The 14,302-nt window shown below is 37.4% G+C and overlaps 2 protein-coding genes across 2 annotated transcripts in view; one reads left to right on the top strand and one right to left on the bottom strand.

Annotated features, from left to right (window-relative positions):
* The window catches only part of LOC115422587 (rho-related GTP-binding protein RhoA-D), a 29,846-nt gene extending 25,681 nt beyond the window's left edge, over positions 1 to 4,165 (top strand). The window contains exons 4-5 of the mRNA XM_030138972.1: positions 279 to 409; positions 2,377 to 4,165. Of these exons, the coding sequence (XP_029994832.1) occupies positions 279 to 409; positions 2,377 to 2,550 (305 nt within the window). The 3' untranslated portion in view covers positions 2,551 to 4,165. The remainder of the gene's footprint in view (positions 1 to 278; positions 410 to 2,376) is intronic.
* A 6,702-nt stretch (positions 4,166 to 10,867) lies between these two features.
* Positions 10,868 to 14,302, bottom strand: part of LOC115423215 (putative helicase mov-10-B.1) — a 39,722-nt gene continuing 36,287 nt past the window's right edge. The window contains exons 22-23 of the mRNA XM_030139987.1: positions 12,606 to 12,718; positions 10,868 to 11,082 (exon numbers count right to left, since the gene is read on the bottom strand). Coding sequence (XP_029995847.1) covers positions 11,021 to 11,082; positions 12,606 to 12,718 — 175 coding nt within the window. The 3' untranslated portion in view covers positions 10,868 to 11,020. The remainder of the gene's footprint in view (positions 11,083 to 12,605; positions 12,719 to 14,302) is intronic.

Genomic DNA, 14,302 nt, shown 5'->3' with positions numbered 1-14,302 from the left:
GGTATCCCAGCACTATCAGAGCATGGCATGTCCTCAGAGAGAAAACAGCGCTGACTTTGGCTGGTACAACTCGTCATGTATCAGCCAGGGTCAAGGGCCTTTTGATGTGTATGTCTGTACAGTCACAGGAGAAAACACGAGAACTCGCCCAACGCTCCATGTAGGGAAAAATCCTGGAATGCGTTGTACTCTGTGTTTTTTTTTTTTTTTTTTTTTTTTTTTTTTTTATATATATATATATATATAAATATGTCTTTTGGGTTTTTTTTTTTCCACAGAGAACATTCCTGAGAAATGGACGCCTGAAGTGAAACACTTTTGTCCTAACGTTCCAATCATTCTCGTTGGAAACAAGAAGGACTTGAGGAATGATGAACACACACGCAGGGAGCTGGCAAAGATGAAGCAGGTCTGTGAATCACTTATCTTTAACAGTCTGTGCTTTAAAGACAGGCTGATGATGGCGATCTGAAAAGACCAAAACAGCAATGCATCACTTCTGTGTGGTTTAAGTGGTATAAGGGAATTACTCTGGTCCTGTTTCTATATTACAGTGGTAGAAAAAGAACTTACCAGGTCTGAATTACACAGGGGTTTTAAGTAACACTGGACAAACACACCATAATGACTTCTGCATCTCCTTGCCTGTGTTTTCAGGCAGTAGAAAATGCTGTTTTTGTAATTACTAGGGATGCACCGATACCACTTTTTTCCAGACCGAGTACGAGTACTTACATTTGAGTACTTGCCGATACCGAGTACCGATACGAGTACTTAATAATCCCATTCCAGTTCTTTGTTCCTTTTGTAAATGTGCATTATTGTCGTTGTCATTAGTCTGACAGGAACAAGGTGCTGCTACTGACATTTAATGTGTTGGAATGAGCGTTTCTCAATTAATCCACCAGGGGGCACTGCTCTTCATTAACCATACTGGACAAATACCACAAAGAAGAGTAAAGTTTTTTGAGAAGAAGAGAGTCAATAATAACAAACATGGAGACAACAGTGGTAACACTAATGTGATACTAATATTGCAGCGTTTTCTTTGGTAAGGTTTAAAAGTTTAGCTTCAGCAGGTAGAGAAAAGAGAAATGAGCGATAAGTTTCATTTTCACTTCTGCTGGCGGCAGTCCACGCCGCTCCGTACTCCCGGTGGTATTCTCTGTTTTTGTATGCATCCGCCAGCACCTGGTAAACGGATGGAATGTACGCAGAGGACGGACAGAACGCTGCGTCCATATCTGTCTGTCTTTAATGTTACTTGCAGTCAGCGTTACTTTTATCACCGTCATTTATTTTTAAAAATCTCCACATTCTTCACACTCCTCACACATCATTCGATTTTAGTGGTGATCGGGGGTGGGGGGGCCACTTATCTGCCTTGGTGGAGGTCTGCGCTCTTCGAGTTCTTTTCTAGAAAAGAGAGCACAGACCTCCGCCAAGGCAGATCATTGCCCCCCCCCCCCCCATCACCACCAAAACGTAATCATTTGTTCCTTGTGCCAGTATCAACATTTCCTGAAATTTTCATCCATATCCGTCCATAACTTTTTGAGTTATCTTGCACACAGACAGACAAACAGCCAGCCAGCCTAGTGCTTCTAGTTTTTATGGGAAGAACATAATCTGAAACTCAAACTGGTATTTGAGTATTAAGTTGAAGAAATACTCAAGTAAAATACAAGTACATCAAATTTGTACTTGACAACATAAAAAATAGCTCCAACACCATTTCATCATGATGGCCACAGGAAACTGGGGCTTTTTAAAGAATCCTCCAGACTTAACTCTTTCGGTGCCAGACAGTTAAGGGGCTAATAAGCCTTAAAAGTGCCACAGAATTTGGCCGTTTTTCAGTATTTCGCATCGTTTTTATAATTGAAGTCTGAATAGTCATCAGAACTCATTTTCTAGCAGATGGGACTATTTTGACAGATTGCTGTGTTTACGATATTACTACAAAATGGCCATCTAATTTGCATATGATTTCATTCATAAATTCATTCATAAAATTTCCCAAGCAGAAAACGAAACGCGAGCTCTTCCTTGGTCAAAAACTGCTCGGTAACATCCGACCGATTGCTACTTAGATTCAAAACGCACCGGACGCAGCCGATTCATTATTGATCGTAATTTGCAAGAAGATTTGAAAGAACGTCATTGAAATGTGAGAAAGAAATGTGGGTGGATGGTTTGTTTGTACACAAATATGGCGTGTTCTCTAAAGCCGATCTGATCAGCCCGTGGCACTTTAAAGGTTGTATTCGTAAAGCCGATTTAATTGGCCCATGGCATTGAAAGAGTTAAAAGAACCATATTGTTTTAATCTCTTGGTGTAATTTCAACTCCCCGTCTGTACATTACACCCACCAGGAGCCGGTGAAGTCAGAGGAAGGCAGAGACATGGCCAACCGCATCAGTGCCTTTGGCTACCTGGAGTGCTCTGCCAAGACCAAGGACGGCGTGCGGGAGGTGTTCGAAATGGCCACCAGGGCGGCGCTGCAGGTCCGCAAGCGCAAGAAGAGGGGCGGCTGCCAGCTACTGTGAGGGGCCGGACTCCCACTCGGCACCTTTTTCCAAGCAGGGCAAAGCATAGAGAAATCAATGGCTTCTGTGGACTTGACTTAACTTCACAGATGGAGATATCCCACAGGCGGATATGAAAGACTGACACCTGTTCAAAACAAAACAAATGGGCCCTTTTTTTAAAAAAAACTCTTCTTTCCTCTTCTGCTTTTCTCACTCTTTTGGGTTTTGTTTGTGTTTTTACCGTTTGTTTTCATCCACCAGCGTACCAGTGTGTTTGTGAAGGACCATTCCCTTCCTCTTCCTCCTATATGTATGAATGTATGTTTGTATTTATATGTGCATATACTTTACAAATATCATGCATCTGCCTCTGTGTTATTATTGTTTACAAAAAAAAGGCTCTAAAATCTGGCCTGCTCTCCGACGTAGACAGATTTTACACTTTCAAACACTGAACCTTCGCTTCTTCTCTTCACATCGCATCTATCATCAGCTTCAAGCACCATTATTCTGCTTTCTCCTCATACCACTATTAATTTTTACACACTGAAAGGTTTTATTTTATCACATGCCGAGTCAGCAGAGCTCAGTTTTTTTTTTTTTTTTCCCAGCTTTCTGTTCCGGTATAAAGGACTAAATTTAGAGCCTGTTCACACTGCATGAATCCACTGAAACCTACATAAACTGAAGCAGCAGCAGTCAGAGGTTGTGGACCACACCTTGCTCTGTCTCTTCCATGGCGAGAGCTTAAACTGGCACTGGAGACACTGGTCTATTGTCATGGACACAATGCTCCCAGTCACGCTCACACTGGCTTTGACAGACTGTTGCCACTGCTCAGACCTCACCCACACCCTCCCTAAACCAGCCCCCCCCCCACCCTCACCCCCCTCCTCCTGTCCTGTCTGAATACTGTACTGTACTGTTGTCACATCCAGGACACCGTCATGATGGACTGGATGTTTGAGTGCACGCTGTCATCTACACGTCTCTGGATTCAACACATCAGGGCTCCCACTCTATTAATAATCCCTATTATTCTATATATGAGCGCCTAATCAAATAAACCCATACTCCTGCTTAATTAACTCATTACCAGTGTGCCATCTCCTCACATTCACTAGACTTTCCTCAGTCATAGCCCTTTATCTGACACTACAGAACGTCCACATGCACATTGTCCAATACTCACTACCCGTAAACGTCACTGAAATTATCTCCAAATACTCCCGTGTGGTCGAGTTCTTTATATCTCAGAATAACGAATCGTGTGTTTGCGCTGAAACGTGGCAACTTTTGATTTCTTAAGGGACTAGAACCCACAGTATAAAAACCAGCTCATGTTATTAAAAGTAGAATTGTAAAGTAGTTGAAATCATATTTACAGATCTTGGATTTTAGACGTGTTTCTGAGACTGTCAGTGCAATTATAACAGCCTTTTTCTTTTTACTTCAGTTTGATCTATTTGATTTAAAGTGGGCCTTGGCTAATTCCTGGACAGTGCCTGTATGTCTGTAATGTCAAAAACTATTCTTCAGGAAAAAAAAAAAGACAGTAAATCGGGGATGGGATGTGTTGAATGTCTATGAGAATGAGACAAACATGTTAATAAAGTATTTTTGAAATACTAAATTTTCACTGGTTTGGTTTTGGTTGCAATTAAAGACAAAATCGTGGCATTCTGCTATCCATATGCAGTTGCGGAAAAAATTATTAGACCATCGAAAGTGATCAAAAACAGTGGTTATGCAATCAAGTACTAACTCCTGTGTGTGTCATGTGACTAAAACAGAAAAGAAAACATGGAATGCTTAAAAGCACTGTTTTTGTCAGTACAATGCATAGCTATTGTTGTAAGAACTTAAGTGATTTTGTTGTTTTTTTTTCAAGAAAACATGGAAAATGGCTAGATACCAGCTCTTAAATTAAACTCTTTTGAGCTATTTTTGTTGTTATCATTATATTTGTCCAGACAAATGTAGCTTTAGTTGTACCAGGTGTTAAAATGATCAAGAAATTTAAGAAAACAAGGGTGGTCTAATAATTTTTTCCTCCATCAACCCCAACAAAACTCTAACAATGGTTCATCTATTCATATTTTATTTGAAAGAAACATTATTTTTGCTTTTCTTTGAATAATTTGTTCAAATTAAAAACTTAGATTTTTGCTTGAACAATACAAACTCCACATAATCTCCTGTGACAATACTTTACCAAATAATAAATCAAATGCACCATTCATTCATTCATTCATTCATCTTCTGGACCCACTTTATCCTCACTAGGGTCATGGGGGTTACTGGAGCCTATCCCAGTTACCTATGGGCAAAGGCGGGGTACACACTGGTCAAGTCGCCAGTTCATCACAGAGCTGATACAGAGACGAACAACCAGTCGCTGTCACATTCACACCTATGGGCCATTTTAGGTCGACCAATTAACCAATCAGTGCTTGTCTTTGGATGGTGGGCGGAACTGGAGTACCCAGAAAGAACCAACACAAACTCCACACAAAGGTCCCTGGTCGGAATCGAACCCAGGACCTTCTTGCTGTGGAAATACGCAATTATCTTGTTAATATCACAGATCCATTGATTTTGGTTGGATTTTATAATTTTTTTGGTGGAATGAGTAAATTGTTTGGTGAAAAGAATGGCATATTGGCTGATGTCATAACTTGGGGAAATAGTTGATGGCCATCGAAGTAAAGTTGAAAATATTGGAAAAAACTGAGAAAACGCCTAATTTTTTTTTGCATTAAATTGACCCAAAATCATGCAGAAAGGTGTTTTAAGAATTATTTTTTCACTGAAGGTTGTCACCATGTGTTTTTTGCATCCTGAATGCATTTATTGACAGCTTACCCAGCCCACTGAGGACTGAAGGAAAATTTTCATTTTTCAAAATTTTATATCAAAAAATGAGGGGTACATACAGTAATAAGGCCACAATTTTTATTTTTTTTTGCGATATTTCCAGCAGAGCAGATCCTCCAATTATTGGTCCTTAGGATCAAAATAAACAAAAAAACCACAAAAAGTATGGCAGACCACATCAGGTTCAACCCATTTTATTGAGCTTTTGATACTTTGGCTCCCTGACCATAAACTATAACAATATTAGTTACTGCTTTTTTGGAAAGACATATTTTGGTTAAAGATGAATATTTTAACAGCGCCAGAGGCTGAAATGAGCCTGTTTTATATTTCACATACTCTCAGAATAAGGTGCAAAGTGTACAAATAAAAACAGAAACACCACATATTTTGTGTCCATTCCTTCAAAACTAAACTTTGTCTGGACAAGTTTAAGATCACCATGGCAGTAGATTTGTTTGTTGTACATCCCTAACAGGATTTTGTAGCGCTCAAACACCAAAACCTTAGCTCTGTCTGATACATATTCTGAGCTGAACAAAAACAAAAAACCCTAAAAATGATTGTGATGATCATATAACACCACATTTTCTACTTTTCTTTTTTTTTTTCAGTTTACACCAGGTACCAAAGGCTACACATTGAAATGAAAACACTTAAAACAACACAACAGACTTTTTCAGCTTTCAAACTATATTTTCCAGCTCATTTTGGTGGTACAACTCCTCACAATAGGTTCAATTACACTTTCATCATCACCCCAGTGCATCTGTATCTCCTGCACTGACACTATGCAACTTCTGGGTTCGGGTACGTACCCCTACACAAAAACAACTACAAAATTTGACTGCTTTACGGCATACATCACTTAAATGATGGACGCAGGTGCACGCAGGGACCGGCTGTAAGGAGTTTGGCATCCCGGCTTTTGAGCTTTTATGTTCATTTTTAAGGAATAACGGAGACTTCCTAAAGGGTTTTAAGGACTGTTGTGTCATGGCTTTCACCAAGACATGGCTCGCTGAACAGGACCTCAACTCCAATCTCACCACTGATGACTTCGGGACCCCCTTCCAACTGAACCACAATACTGAAGTAACGAGTAAAACACAGGGAGGTGGGGTCTGTCTGTATATTAACGAACAATATTGCAGCTTTGTTATCATCAAAGAGCAAATCTGGACACCAGATATGGAACTTTTGTCGGTGTCGTCGTGCCCATTTGACCTGCCCCAGGAGTTCCTTCCTCAAATTAAAGTTTGCGAAGTTTCAGGAGGTAGGGAAAAGGCAAATGAGCTTCACAACAGTGGGAGACTTAGACCAGTGGTTCCCAACCTTTTTTGGCTCGTGACCCCATTTTAACATCAGAAATATCTGGCGACCCCAGACTTTCAAAACAGAGAATTTTTTTTTGCTAAAATTAATTTGTTTTTGATTATGTAATAGTTCGCTATATAATGTTGCAAATAAACATTGATTTTAGACAACATTTAGTCTATATAATATATATTATTATGGACAGAGGCAGAAAAGCCAGGTGTAGATTACTGCACAAAGTCAGAATTTTATTTTCCTTGGTCAGGATATGTACAGTCAGTCCAGCTTGGATTTACAAGGCTGACAATTAATACTGAACAAACAAGAACTCAAACTATGATTCAGATTCAGAAAACTTTATTTATCCCTTACGGGAAATTCATTTGCAGGTTATGAATTATAAAAGAGCTGCAGCATCTGAAACCGACCACAATGAACATTTGAAAGATAAAGAGTACCACAGTGCTTCAGTTTCAGCTTCAGAGTTTATCATCTCTTTTATGGATTGGGATTGTCTCACTCAAATTACTATATATTTTTATTAGTATTTTTTTTTTTTTTTTTTTTTTAATCAATTAGAAATTTGAGGCGACCCCAAGGCTGAAAAACACTTAGAGGACTTAGTAGCACATCTTAAGTTTTACTTTCACAACGATTCTGCCTCCCCTAATGTATGTCTTGTTGTAATGCCAAAAGCAATCACTTCATCTGCAAAACAAATCTACCCACAGGTACAAATAAAGTCACCTTGAACCCACTGTAATTGATGTTGTACAGAGATTACACACCATCTCACTGGAAACTACAAACTTTATTTTGGGTGATTTTAATCATGTCTCATTGAGGAAGACCCTTACAAGTTTCTATCAGTGTGTCTCCTGTCTTGCTTCAGGAAGTTTGCCGACATCAATGGCTTGTCAACAAACGTGAGTATTACCATGATACAGTTTTTACGACAGCTGTTACAGACAATACCGCTTCTTGACTTTAGGAGGACCCCGCAAGCAAAAGTTCTGTGGTGTTGCTTTAACATTTCTTTTTCTATCATAAAGTATATTTGTGTGTCCTCACAAAACATGAACACAGACTCTTTTTAGAAAAATGGGCCTTGAAATAAGCAGTTTGGATTTCTGTACCTTATCTGTATCTATAGTTACCAGTCTTAACCCAATTTTCCAGAACAACTAGAACCATCCTGGCGCTTGAAAATAAGTCTTCTCATCATTTAACCTGGGATTTTGAAAATTCCTAGTGCATTTCCACCAAAATTACCAAGGAAAAAAACTCTCCCTCAACCCCAACTGTGTCTGAATAAAGTTCCTCGTAGGGGTGTAGGACTTTTCAGATTCCCAGATTTTCTTGAGGGGTGGGTCCAGGCTTTTTTGAGTGTATTCTTTGAGTCGGCTTTGATTTTGCAACTCAAAACAACCAAGCCTGAAAAGCCAGGTAGATAAATTCCAGTTCATAAAAATTCCTGGAAATGTTTATGGAAAAGCAGCTATTGATTGAAAAAATATAAACTTCATACAGGTTGGACCTCAGTTCTATAATGGTTTCAAATCATAAAATATGAAGTAAATCCTTCATCGTAACTGTTAAAAAGAGCATTGTTTACCAATCATTTGGTTTAAACGAAATAAATGTGTAAGAAAAGTGAAATTTACTGAAGTGGTTGTACAACCCACTGAGGTAGCAGAAAATTACGGATGTGCTTCGTACATATAATGTATGGTTATGATTTTGAACAAGTTTGGCCAAATGTATTGAGCGGATAAAGATGAAGGATATGTTGGATTGGAATATTTTTGGTTCCTGAGTATCAAACATGTTCCACTCTGTGGTGGAGTTCAGATTCTTTGGATGAAATCTTTAGTGCAACGATGCTTACGCTGTCGAGGGCCGACAGCAAGAGTATATCCCCAAAATCCCCCTAATCCTCTGCGATATATAAATCTATCCACGATAATTGACGCAAACTCAGTTTGAGCTACATCGACCTGACAGTGGCAGAATAATGGCCAGAGAACTAATTTTTCCCACAAAGCTCCACCTAGTGAATGAAAACGACATCATATGAGCTCTGGATGGTAGCGAGAAAATGGACATTTATAAGATGATCAATATGAACCAAATTTGATCTCAATCAGCCTGTTATTGCTTGATTTATGTCCAAAAACTGATTTTCAACTAAAGCGTTCCCATTTGGATGACTTAAAATACTCGTAGAAGCTGAAATCGATAGGGTTCTTCCACTAGGGGTCCACTATGTTGGTTATCGAGGGAGAAGAAATCCAACCAGTTAGTTAAAAATCAGTTTTTGGACATAAATCAAGCAATAACAGGCTGATTGAGATCAAATTTGAAATTAAGTCCATTAAAAAAAAAAAAAAAAAAAAAAGACAAGTGCAGTACATTTGTTCATTAACATCTGTTTTAAGTCAAATACTTGCTACCTTAACCCATAAAGACCCAGTGCTACTTTTATGTCAGTTCCCAAATGAATCTTTCTCTATATCTATCCTTTCTTTAGTGATTTATCACCATTTATTTATAATAGTATCCTCTGTATTTTGTATTCCATCAGTATAAATCAGGTATTTTCCTGTATCTAGTTTACTGATGGTGTAGATCAGGGGTTTCAAACATGTGACCCGGGGGCCAAATCCGGCCTGCCAAAGGGTTCAATCTGGCCTGTGGGATGAATCTGTGAAATACAAAAATTACACTGAAAATATTAACAATCAAGGATGTTAAAATAATTTTAGGTCAATTTATTCTAAAGTGGATCAGACCAGTAACATACGATCATAATAAACTATAAATAACGAAAACTGCAAATGTGTCTCCTTGTTTTAGTGTAAAAAATATAAATACACAAAAATCTTCACATTTACAGACTAGTCTTTTACCAAAAAAAGTGTGAATATCTGAAATGTCTTAAGAGAAGTATGTGGAATTTAAATAATACTCTCCCTGTTATTTAATGTTTGGTGTATTTGTAGATCCACTGTGATGTGTAAGTTGTGATTCACATGTATAAATGATAAACTAAGGCGTAATATTGTTAACACTGCATTTATTTTACGAAAGAATTTTCAGGTTGTTCATATTTGTTCATGTTCAAGTACAATTCATAGATGTAAACATTTTAATTACGGAATTTTAAGCATATTTAAGTGTATTTTTGCATGTATTGTAGGATTTTTTAACATAATTAAGTGTATTTTTACGTGTATTGTAGGATATTTAAGCATATTTAAGTGTATTTTTTATTTTACGGAACTTACTTTTTTCACTCAAAAGTTCTTATCCTATTGTTTATGTTACTTTACTGGTCCGGTCCACTTTATTATTTCATATTAGGATGGATGTGGCCCCTGAACTAAAATGAGTTCGACACCCCTGATGTAGATGTTCATAAAAGCTCAGATTAAAATTGATGGTTATATCAAAAACATTGGAAACTGCAGAAACAGTGACTTTTTCAGTACAATCTATCATTAATTGAACATAAATCAAGTATCTCCATTCCACTGTCTCTGATCAACTCCATGGGTTTTACTGGTGAATCGATGTTGTAGAAGATGACGGTGTTTCCATGGTAACTACGGAGCCTCTAAACGTCCAAATAAGATGACCATGAAAAGATGACAAACTGCATTTTACACCAATTATTCACATGTATTGATAGGATTTATGGATTAACTGGTATTAACAGGGTTCCTACAGGTTTCAAAGTGTTAAATTTAAGACTTTTTAAGACTTTTTTAAGACTTGGAACAGAATTTAATGACCATTTAATCACCCTATTTCACAGCCATACTGGCAAAAATTCATGACTCCTAGAATTTAATTTTAATTTAATTTTATTTACTTCAACGCCTTGATTCCCAATGTTTTGAGCCATTTCTCACTGGCAGCTGCAAAGTTAATGAAGACTGGTTCCTAATTTCAATATAAATTGTCAAGTTGGAATGGGTGGAACCGGGTTGACTAATGTTACTTTCTTTGCAATTTGGACATTTAACAGACACATTTAAACATAATACAGCAAACAAGTTCATGGCAACAGAACTTAAGACCTACCACATCAAATTTAATACCTTTTAAAGACTTTTTTTTAAAAAAGGTAATAAATGAAGATTTGGAAATTCAAGACTTTTTAGACATTTTAAGACCCTGTGGGAACCCTGATTGAACAGTTTAGATCAGTAGATGCTTTTGATTGGTGGTGGATGTTTGGGTCTTTATGGGTTAAGACAAATCTCTCTGTGGGAGAAGCTGGGCCTCCGTCTCATAGGTCATTCCTCCACTCTGGGTCCAGGTGCTGCTGAATGATGCTCTCTGCCGTCTCCACTAAAGATGGCAATCACATGAGGAAAAAAAAAACGTTAGAACTATGTCAAAGAGGAATTTTTAATTTAACCCTTTCATGCATAGCGGTCACTACAGTGGACAGCTGATCTCTTGTATATTCATGGATTTTGTTGTTTTAGTTCCATATCAGTGAAATAAGTGGACGCACACACTGTAAAAATCTAAATCTGACCCAGTGTATTTTTCTCATTTCTAGTCCAAATATCTCATCACACTTAAAATCAGACAGAATCACCTAAAGAGGAACTTTACAGTGAGATATAAGAACTGATTTATACACAATAGATCTGGAAAATCTGACTTCAAGAAATTTTACCAAGATAATTTTCACTTGTTACATTGGCAGATTTTTTTTTGCTTGAATTAAGCAAAAAACAACAACAACAAAAAAAAACTCTTTAGGTGATTCTGTCTTATTTTAAGTGTGATGAGATATTTTCAAAAGAAATGAGAAAAATACACTTCGTAAAATTTTGATTTTTTGCAGTGCATGCACCATCCCATACACTGCAATTCATACTGGTACTGTAACTTTGCTGCTCTTGATAAACCTGATCTGCAGAAGCATGTTTGAGAGTAAATCAATTGCTTGTTATTGTTATTAAACTGTAATTAACAGGTTTTTGTGGGGTTTTTTTGCATATTATCGCCATGAAATGAGTAATGACTAGTATTACTGCATGTTAAAATTAGGGATGTCCAATAATATCGGCCCACCATAAAAATGTAATATCGGTGAGTATCGTTATCGTTTTTTTTGCCTATCATTAAAACCGATAAAATAATGCCTTGATTTCGCCAGCATTTACTGACGTGTAAACAAAGCATTGTTTGTAGCTGAAAGAAATGTGCAGTTTTCAAAATTACACAGTAGAGTTGCCACACTGTAATAGACTCATGGAGGGAGAGAAAATAAATAAATATGGCATTTTTTCCACAACTTAAGTTGAAGTATCTATTCTTTGCACAGACAGTGTTTACATTTTGAAAGCCTTGTTGCAGTTGAGAATGCATCCAATGGGGCATCACAATAAAATTAAGCATGATGTGTTAATTCCATGACAGGAGATATGTGATGTTACCTAAAATTAGTTTAATATCCCACATTATCGGCAGCGGTATCGGTAGATATCGGAATCGGAAATTAAGCGTTGGACAATATTGGCATATCGGTTTTTGACAAAAAAGTCAATATCGGACATCCCCACTTAAAATGTGAGAAAACATCAGATTAGCTGCATTAAAAATGTTTTTATTCCATAGTTTTCACACAGTTTATCAGTAAATGAGTTTCTTTGCTTCAAAAATTTAATGCATGGTGTGCCGCTGAGTGGACATTTTTGTAACTCCATGAAAAATGGGTTCATAAAAACTATTACAATCACATTGTTTTTTTAATGTCTCGAGGAATAAAAATACTCAGGAAAAAAAATCTTGACTAAGGCTCTTATAATTCATCCATGAAAGGGTTAAAAAAAAAAAAATTAGGCATAATGTGTTACCTTGCTCCTCAATGGTGATGTAGAGAGCAGAGAGTCTCTCCACCACATCATCATCTTCCTCTCTGTGATCATAACCAGTGTAGCCTCCTTCATCCTTACAATACTGGAGGAAACTACAAACAAACCCAGAAGAAGAGGGTTCAGGAACAAACGATACAGATACAGATGAACTTTATGGATGATGATGACGACATGAGAACAGCAATGATGGTGTGGTCTGTCGGAGTCAGAAATAAGAACTGAAATATTCCCTGAGGACAGATTTTCCACCAAGGAAGTCAAAGGATTAAAGGGCCTGTATGAATTATTTCTACTTTTAAATAATAAAAAATAAAAGATTCAAGATTCAAATTTATTTGTCATTTCCACATATAAAATACACAGAAACAAAACGAATATAAAATTTCATTAGAGTTTATAATAAACAGCTATGAAGTTACGCCAGAGTATTAGGTTGCATTGAATCTGTTCACATCAGTGGGCTGTCAGATTTATGTGGCCACTAGAGGGAGTAGTGAGTCACTCTGCCAGTGTTCAATGGTGAGGAAAACTAATGCAACAGGGCCTTCGACCAAAGTGTCAAACACTGAAATAACAGGATGAGAACCACGAAGAAACAACTTTTACAAAGAAAATGTTAAAAGCTAAAAGTGAGAAGAATGGAGTTTGATCTTAAAATAACAGTGTTTGATTCTGAAGTTTATGACGGTATAAAGTAATTATATGACGTTCACATTTTCACCATTTGAAATTGACTGTTCTGACTTTTTCGGACGATTCCAAACACATCTTTAGTGTAGCTACTGGCAACGCAAACCGTGCAGAAAACAGAGGTGATTTGTGGTTTTACTCTCACTGTTTTCTGTTTAAAATCAGAGCTAAGCTAACACAACTATAAAGGAAACTATTAGCTGATGCAGCACATAAATGTTACAGGTACCAGAGCTGGTACCAAGTAGACAGATAATAAAGATTCTGTCGAACAGAGAAATAAACAGACAGGGCAACTTTACTTCTGCTATCTCAGCCTCGCTCAACAGAATGAGAGAAACGGACTGTGATGGCGTAACAGCCGTAAAGCGACTGCTGTAAACGCAATTCTAAAAGTGAAGCAGAGCTCTCTCTGGCCTCCTGCTGGATTTGAACAGGAGTGTAATAGACTCTGGTAATCGGATAAGGTTTTTACCCTGAAAATGCTGCTTAGAGACACACTTGTCATGAAAATATTCCATGTAAAATCAGAATATATATTATCACAATTGTGGCCGTCACATACAGATACAGAAAAATGCAGTGTTATTCTGAACAGCTGTCAAAATAAGTAAGAGTTTTTGTTTTATAACACCTTTAAGGGCTCTTTTATGCTCTACGTTAAAGACGCAGACTGATATGGATGGAGTGTTCTGTCCGTCCCCTGCGTACATTATGTGCATAATTCTGTCTGTTTTCCAGGACCTTAAGGATGCGTACCAAGAAGGATGAAACAGAGCAGTACCACCAGGACGGCCTGATCACAATCAAGATGTACAAGTATATTTGCAGAAGTTATTAATCAGTATTGCAAAAAGATACCCCCAAAACCATTCCCAAAATGTTTCTTTGGCCATCTTATTACTAGATCTTGCAATCCTCCAAATTTAATGGCGACCCAATGAGCATGAAAACATGTGCACAATTTTATTGTTATAGGAGAGCAA

Source organism: Sphaeramia orbicularis, chromosome 7 (assembly GCF_902148855.1).
Source record: "Sphaeramia orbicularis chromosome 7, fSphaOr1.1, whole genome shotgun sequence".
In the NCBI taxonomy this organism is placed as follows: domain Eukaryota; kingdom Metazoa; phylum Chordata; class Actinopteri; order Kurtiformes; family Apogonidae; genus Sphaeramia; species Sphaeramia orbicularis.
This window is presented reverse-complemented; position numbering and strand designations above follow the sequence as displayed.